The 8,790-nt window shown below is 35.9% G+C and overlaps 1 protein-coding gene across 1 annotated transcript; it reads right to left on the minus strand.

The window, feature by feature from the left end:
* Window positions 1-1,083: 1,083 nt before the first annotated feature.
* Window positions 1,084-4,786, minus strand: LOC139794851 (nephrocan-like). Its single transcript, XM_071741079.1, has 2 exons — window positions 3,677-4,786; window positions 1,084-1,656 (listed from the first exon to the last, which is right to left on the minus strand). The coding sequence occupies exons 1-2, from the start codon at window positions 4,615-4,617 to the stop codon at window positions 1,209-1,211; spliced, it is 1,389 nt and encodes a 462-aa protein (XP_071597180.1). The 5' UTR covers window positions 4,618-4,786; the 3' UTR covers window positions 1,084-1,208.
* Window positions 4,787-8,790: the final 4,004 nt, after the last annotated feature.

Genomic DNA, 8,790 nt, shown 5'->3' on the forward strand with positions numbered 1-8,790 from the left:
GTAATTACTCAGTTACTGAATGCCAGCAGAAGATAAAGAATAATAGAAACTGTGTGTTTTGAAAAGTAATTTGCTGGTGTTATTACTCTTAAGTTATCAGCCAAGATTTATGAACTGCCAGGAAACCCCTTAGATTACTGTTTGTAAGTCACTGTTTTTAGTGGTCTCAACAATCCCATTTTGTTTAGTTTTCAAGCACTTTGGAAACCACATGATAAAATTTGTACATACATCTGAGTGGATGCGTGTAGCATTAGGTCCTTCTTCTGCATGCAAAAGTCTGGAAGGTTCCTGGCAGTGAAGGGGGGCTCTTGAAGTATGTACTCCTATGCAAAGTACACCTAAGCCAAAACTACACATGCAGGATCTTGAGCTATATTGTAGTCAATTAGCTACTCAGTTACCAAAATAAATTCTTCCAAAAATTTGTCTCACTTGATCTTACCGTAATATTTGCCAGGGGTAGAGATCTACTTCCTGGAAATCCTCCTTCTTCTGTTTACAACCATAGAATCAAGTCAAATTGACCCCAGTGTTTTCATTCCTCACTATTAATTAAAATGTTAACTAGTAATTAAATTTCATTAACCAGGACACTGATTCTTCCGTTCATAGTATTTACTGTCATGAAGATGAGCCTTCTGTGCCTGGAGCTCAACTAATTTAGTCTAATGTCATTTAAAATAGTCTGAAATAATTAAAAGAGGCAAATATTTCAGGAAAACTGAAATTAGTTTCTCAAAAGCAAGAATCTTTGAAAAATCCTGTTAAATTGCCCAAATAAGTGCAACTCTCTCTAACTGCAGACCTGTGAGCTTAAATGTGTTGAGGCCAGACTTTTAGTAATAATATCTTGTGGCATTGTGGGATTTTATTTATGTTTCTTTTATGCAACTATAAGAATGTTCTACTATAAAAGGGTTCACAGAGATTCACAGCCTACTTTTCTAAGTGATAGTAATTGCATTCTTACTTCCCTCAAACTAAATAGTACTAATGACATAGGAAAGCAATCTAATTTCTTTTACAATTTCCAGTTTACAGTGACATCCTTACTGTAGCCCTTCTGGCACCAGCTATTCACTCTTACAGAACAAATTAAAGAGGAAAAGTTAATGGCAGACCAGCAGCCTGGTTGTCAACAGAGATGCTGGTGGTAGAGGGCAGTTCTGGACAACTTTAAGATTCACCATAGGTTTTCCCCGGGGTTAATCTAATTCATAATCATAATAATCATCATCTGTGTTTACTCCAGCACTGGAGGCCTCACTGGGTTTCATTTTCTTTCTGTCCTCTTTGCCTCTTTCCATGGAAGACAGATTATCTTCACACTGCCGCAGAATCTTTTTGGAAGACATCCAACTTTCTCCTCGGCTTTCTGCTGGCGCCACACACTGCCCTCCCCTGACATCCGTTCCTTTGGCCACCAGCGCTCGTCTGGTTCTGAGAAGGTCACAGGTGCAGTTCCAAGGGTTTCCATCTAAATACAGATGACGGAGACGGGGTAAAAACTCCAAGACTTTGCGATCCAAGGCAGATATCTTGTTGTTCCGTAAATTTAGAACCTGAAGCTGTTTCAAGTCCTTCAGCTCTTGTTCTCCAACATCCTCTATGTCATTTCCCTTTAGATCCAATCTGGCAAGGCTGTCTGGAAGTCTGCATAAAAATAAAACAACAAAAATGTGTTATGCTCATCATATTGATTGTGTTTATGTAAGTGGTATTGAGTGGTGTGTATTTGCCCAGACACATCTGATACATTAAATAAAACTATCACTAACAAAAATGCAATCTTCTGCAAAAAAAATGTGGTCCTAATATTTTAATGTAATTTCTTTTTAAGTTATAGAATACTGTCTATGCACAGTTGATTTGTTTTCTCAAATTATTGTAGTTCTAGCCTGGACTGACTGTGCTTGTGCATCTGAACTAAACAGCAATTTTAGTTCTACTGTACCATGAAGGAAGTTATACGTTCAATTGAATGTCAAGCTTAAAAATGCATGTTGTACTCTTTACTGCTGTAAGTATGAAAAATTAAAGCAGCATTAAAGACCTAAAGTTTAGAAAAGCATGGCAATGCTGTTCCTTCAAGCACTTCTTGAGGAGCCTCTATCACTTCGCTGGACAGCCTCTTCCAGTGTTTCACCATGCAACTGAAGTTTTTTCTTCTCAGAAAAAAAACAGAAGAATCTTGCTTTCTCCTGAGTCCTGCTGAATGGCTGCTAAGACCCTTTAGCTGGGGCACATTAACTATATTTTTTTTAGCCTTTGACACAGGTGACTTGAGTTTTCAGGTAGCTGTCAGAAGGAATACTTTCATTTCTGGATGTTCAAGTGTATCTGATGATCAGCAAACAATTAAGTACATTAATTTTACATCTTTTTTTTTTGTTATATATATTTGTAATATATATTATATATATTATATATAATTATATATATTGTAATATATATATGTTTTGTTATTTTTTATGTTTAAATCCTCCCCTTGAAATCTATGTTCATTGCTGAGTTGAAAATAAAAGTCTTCAATATCTCTTTAAAAGATGTACTGTTTAAAGACTAATAGATAACTCTTTCCTGTTAATTCTCTTGACTATGAAGGCTGTAAAATAAGATGGATTAGACAATACTAAAGTAATTAGAAAGCACTGAACATTCCTGTCAAGCTAGACTGAAATCAAATATTTATACACCACTAAATCACTTTCTGATTGTAAAGCTACTGCCAAATGGCTTCAAATGCTAAAGGATGTGATCCTAACTGAATTGCAATTTTACTGCATTATTTATTTGGGCTAGTTAAACCTGTCCACAAGCCATGAAAATAAAATTTAATAGTGCAGTTGTGTTAAAGAAGTTGATGTTAATGGAATTACCTTGCTATGTTTATGCCATCTTATTGCACAGCTTTTCGAATTAATAAAATTGCCACTTAATATCAGACCAGCCTCCATTTGGCTTAATATGTCATCTGTGATAATGGCCAGGCTCAACACGCAGCTGAATGCAAAAGAACCTGTAAGCAGGGCATTAATGAACACAGTGTGCCCAAGGGATGTTTCTTCTGTGCTCCCTTGACTGGGATTTTGCTTACAGCCTGAAGCAGGAGGGCTTATACGCCTTTCAAACACTTTGTGATGTGTGAATTTAATGAGTTGAGAATGCTAATACCCACTGAAAAAGCACTCTCTTTTTAACCAGACTCAGCTTCTGAAATCTTACTATAATAATAGTTACAATAATAAACTCTATGTGGGTTGGTAGAAACATCAGCTTTAAAACTGCTGTCTTTCTTTTTTATTGAATGCTCTATTAATTTTGTGTTATGGGAGGAGATAAATGTAAGCAGCAGTACAGCTTCTTTGCAATCATTCTGTTACATTCTCTTAGCAGGTTCCTCTTATTCATGTTCAAATTAAACAATACAGTGTCACTGACAGGGAGGGTTGTGAAATGAGTAGATACACTGGGGGGCAGAGATATAACAAAACCAGTTCTGATTCCATGCTGAAACTGCCAATGAGAGTGCTAATTGATGCCAGTTATGGCAGTGGGTTTATGGTGTGCATTAATTTCTACCATGACTGGGTCTGGATGAGTTTGTTTTTTCCAGTGTGGCCCTCATTCTCATCATGCAAGGAAGGAGAAGTGACTCCTGGGATTCACTTGCCTCAGTGGAATAGAAACGAGGAGATTCTTTTCCAGTGCCAGGTTCGAAAGCTGTGCACACTGCTGAAGAGCTCCTGCCTCAAACATGCTAACAGCGTTGTTGTCAAGAAACAAGTGCTTGAGGTCTTGTAGTCCTTGGAAATCTCGTGCTGTCACTCTTTGAATCAAGTTATTGCTGCAGTCGAGCTTCTGCAGTCTGATTGGAAGCCTGAGTGGCATAATGGGGAGCTGGTTCTTAGAGAGCTCCAGTGTTGTTAAGTTAGGAAGAAGCTGGGCACCATCCATTGATGTCAGCTGATTTTCTGACAGGAAGAACTCAGACAGGTTTTCCAGGTGTTTCATGTCTCGAAGTCTTACTGTTTTGAGTTGATTTTTCTCTAATTTTAGTGTCAGCAGGGATTTAGGTAGGTCAAGAGGCACTTTTGTCAGAAAGTTGCCACTTAAACTGAGAAACTGTAGATTATGGAAAGATGTGAAGAAGTTTGTTGGGAACAAATTCAGCTTATTATCAGCCATACTCAGATACCTCAGCCTAGGAAGCTTAAGTGGTGCATACACAGATTTCATGTTGTTGCCATCCAGATTCAGACTTTGTAAACTGCAAAGAGAAGAAAATGGACTTGGAGGCAGAGTCGCAATCAAGTTGTTTCGAATATCAAGCACCCTCAGTTTCATCAAACCTTCAAAATCAGATGCATGCAAAGTGTTGATGGAGTTATCAGCGAGTTTTAAAATTTCAAGGCCAGGTGGGAGGAAGATGGGTATGTGCTTTAGCTGATTTTTGTAGAGTTCCAGAGACTTCAAGGTGCTCAGAGCTTTGAAAGTGTTGTTTTCTATTGATTCTGTGCCACTGCATGACAGGACCAGGTCTTCAAGGGCTGACATTTTCCTGAAGTCAGTAATCTTAAAGAGAAAAAAATAATTCATGTGATAGCACACCATCTATTTACAGTTCTCTTTACTCATTATTCCTGGATGCTCTGACAATTGCAAATATACATTGAGAAACTATGTATTTAGAATAACCAACTAAAATGGTAATGACAGAGGTGTTACTACAGGTACCTGCGATTTGCCAGTATTTACTTGTAATTCTACAATTTTGTTGTTAAAGTTCATATTCCACCTGGTTTTGACCCAACACACATTTGAAGAAGGAATTTGGCTTTTGTTTCTGCTTGGTTTATCCACCTATGTAGAAGGGAGAGTTAATACCACCACTGGCAGAAATCCTTGCAGAGAGTAAATGGTTGTTAGAAGTTCAGTGTGCTCAGCGAAGCTTGCTGGAGCAGACTCGAATTCATGATACAGCCATTTCCATGAATCAGCAGTATTTTCACTGCACCACCTGTTCCCCAGAGGAAATACATGTGGATATTATCAACTCTCCTACTACAAAGTTTTGGCAGGAAAATAAAATCCAGAGTTTGTATTTTTTCTCCCCCTGTGCACACATCTCCTCCCTCTCCTCAACCATTCTTTTTTTTAAAGAGTAAAAATCTCACATATTAGATGACCAAAAGGAAGACGTAAGATCAGTTTGGTCTGAAAATCACCCTTATGGGATAGATTGCTTTTAAAAGAGCTTATATTGCATTCGTTGGTAATAAATAGATGCTTGGTAAATTGAATTTAGATGTTGACTATGACTATAATATAAAGTCATACTAATTGTTTCATTATTTTTCTGCTCTATTGGAACCTGCTTATTTACAAATTTTACCATCTTGTGTCTCCATTGAAAAGCAAAAATAAGTGAATCTGGCAGTTTCCTCTAAGCCAAGATAGGAGGAAGTATGCAGTGAGAGTGAACCTGGGAGCATACCAGTTACTTAAACAATGGTTTTAGTTCCTTGAAATGATCAGGGATGATGCCCATTGACCTAGATGCTTGATTTTTAAAGATTCATTTACATGGAAATCACAGAAAGCTCAAAGCAAGATGAGCAGGTATTCTGCATAGGAGTGGTGAAAGGAGTGTCCTCACTTATACTCTCTTCCCATCTCCAGTAAATTTTGTTCTATGATGCTGATTGAACAGGTTTGGCTATCATACTTCTGTATCTGAAATCTGCATATATGAAGACTTATAAGCAGGTGACTGCTAAAAAGGCTCTTTCCAGCTTCATTTACCTGACACTGGCATGTTTTTAAGTTGTATCTCTCTACCTTAGGTACAAACCCTGCATTTTAACTTCCATTAAAATTAAAGCCCACACAGCTCTGAAAGAGGAGTTTGGTATCTTAGTTGTCACTAGCTTCTGATGATGTTCATTATGTCCTGTAATTCTGAGCACTGCAAGATTTAATGCAGATAGTGAAAAGATACAGGTACAGAGCTCCCTCTAATGATGCAGATTTCTGCATCAATAATATTTCAGTCCAGTGAGGGAATGTACCTCAATAAAGAAATGTATTATAGAAAGTAAATATCAAAGTTGTCCTTTTCCTTTTTTTTTTTTTTCTAAATGTATATATATATACACACACACACACATATATGTATATAATATATATGTTGTTATATAAAAATTACAGAATTGTGTGTCCACTTTTGATTGTGATTAGGAGGCTAATCATCCTGCAAAGCTTTATCATGAGGATTTCCACAGGTTTGAACTGCATTGCTGAAGAGCAGAAAAGCGTAGTCATATGTGATAAGAGTGTTAAGAAAATTGACACAAACGTGAGCCTTCATAAGTTCAACATATTTTTTGTCCTGTAAATTCAAAAGAACTATTTTCTGCTTTTCCTCAGTTGATTACTCTGTGCCTCTAAGAGGCTTAACTTCCATCTTATTAAGTGACAGAGGGCTACCTGAAGGTCAACGTACAGACATTAATTCTGTAATGATGTCAGGCTTCTTAATGTGGATTATTACAATTTCTACTTTCCACCTATTTGTTATGCTTTCCCAGGCTTTGTGACCATGCTGGTTTGAGACTTAAACATTTACTCATGTTATTACAAGATACATGTTTTTTCTAATCTAAATCACAACTTAATTAAAAGGCTATGTGCACTCTTTTTACTACAAAGTGATGTTTTATTCTCTACCTGGACTGCTTGTAAAGTGATGTTAACTTAATTTTATATTTTAAACAGTTGATCTGAAAGTGAATCTAAAGTACTCTTATTTTAATAGCTTTTTAATTTTTTTTAATTACTTTTTTTTCTTTTATAATTTTTGCAAACTGGAATTTGTTATAAGCAGTTTCTTAAACTGGTGCCCTACTGTGTGTGCCAGGGACACAATTTTCTTTCAGCAGAGAAAGACCCATGTATTAACATCAGAAGAAAAAAAAGAAATCTTATAGTGAAAGTAAACAGGTTGAGATTGGTCTTCAAAAAAAGGAGGTAGAAATCATTGAAAAAAGAGATGCCAAAATAATCTAGTTTTGTAATTATGAAGCATGTTTGTCAAAATAGCAAAAATCTCAGCCTGTATTTTCAATGATGATCAGTCCTGTCAGAACAAATACAAAGGGTAAAAAAAATTACATTTTTTCATTTTTTTTTTCTTGTTTTTCTTCAAAACATACTGTATTTAACATATAAACTCATCTTCTTTTTTTTTTTTTCTTTTTTTTTTTTTTACAATTTTAGTAATAAGCAATGAAAAGTAACATCCAAGAGTTAATTAGTAATCAGTTTGAAACAGTATTTGTTTATTTTTCTGGATCTGCTAATTGCCAAACCGTAGTATGTGTGAATGCTTCCATAAAGTTACTTTTGGAGGTCAGCTGTAGAAAATCTGGACTACTAGGTTTCCATTCAACTTTGTTTTGAAAATATGTTATTTTCTCTACGATTAGGTAAATAAAGGAATTATAAAAAACAAACAAACAAAACAAAACAAAACAAAAAATAACAACAAAAAAACCCCAACCAACCTAACAAACCCAAAAGAACTCAAATTAAATAAAAAAACCTCAAAACAATCCCCCCCCCCCCAAAAAAATCCTCCAAGCCAAAAAACCTATAGATTTCTTGTAGCACTTCAAGACACGTACTTCACAAGAAGAAATCAAAACCTGTTCCAGGTGAAATTGCTTATCTGTGTAAATTTAAGATTATGTATTAATGATGTCAAGATCTCAGAGCATAACTTGTTCATGAAAACAAAAGTGAACAATATATTCCCAGACCCAGTCTGATCTCAAGGAAAGAATCTACATAGCTACAGGTGGATAGCAAGAAAGGGCTTTTAGAGCAAAATCATTTATAGAGGTTAAGCATACTGATTGCTCTGTGGAATTAAGGCTTAAAGTGTAAAATTCTCTCCCTACAAGGTTTCATCCACCAGTTGCTGGCAACAGCAGTAAAACATTCATTCCACTCCTCTATTCACTTATGTCCAAGATTTCTAGCAAACACCTGCGTAGTCAGAACCTAAGATGATTTTACTAGTGATGGAGGAGCAGCTGATGTGTATGGGCAGCTAGCCTAAGAAAGGAAAAAAACCTCAGCTTCCTCATCATGGAAAGAATAAGAATTATTTTTTTCCACAGAAAACCTATTTCCTAATAGTTCATTTGGCAGACCTTTTGTTTAACACATTGATATAGCTAAACCACATCAATTAATTTTGACTCTGACAGGCATGGGAGTTAAATAAGAAAACCAGAGATATTGCTAGTAGATAAAAGAGCAGTAAACTGTTTCTCAGAATTAAATTCCAAAATTAGTATTTCTCAGTGTGCAGTTGGTATCCCAGCTGCTGCTCTAAATTGCCTTTTAAAAATTCAGTTCTGAGAGCAAAATTAAAGATAGATTTCAGAGCAGTTAAAGTCATATTCTTTGTTAGAAGACAAGCATACTTAAGAGAAAATTTATAACTTTTGAATGGAATATTTCTTATTACTTTCAGTAGTAAACTGATGCACATCAAGCATGTACAATACAGGTGGCTGTATTTCCCTTGTTTCTATCAGTAGAAGTTAACTCTGGTAAATAAACATACTTCATGGTAGGATACAGAGAGGTCCCATTCCAGATTGTGGTGCAGTATGGGCTTAAGTTGATCGTGTCTTTAATAATGCAATTCAGTGAAGCCTCAAGAAACCCAGAAAAAACATTTTCAGTAACACAAGTAGTTGCCAGCTTCAGTTAGAA

The sequence above is a fragment of the Heliangelus exortis genome, chromosome 3, assembly GCF_036169615.1.
Source record: "Heliangelus exortis chromosome 3, bHelExo1.hap1, whole genome shotgun sequence".
NCBI classification, from domain to species: domain Eukaryota; kingdom Metazoa; phylum Chordata; class Aves; order Apodiformes; family Trochilidae; genus Heliangelus; species Heliangelus exortis.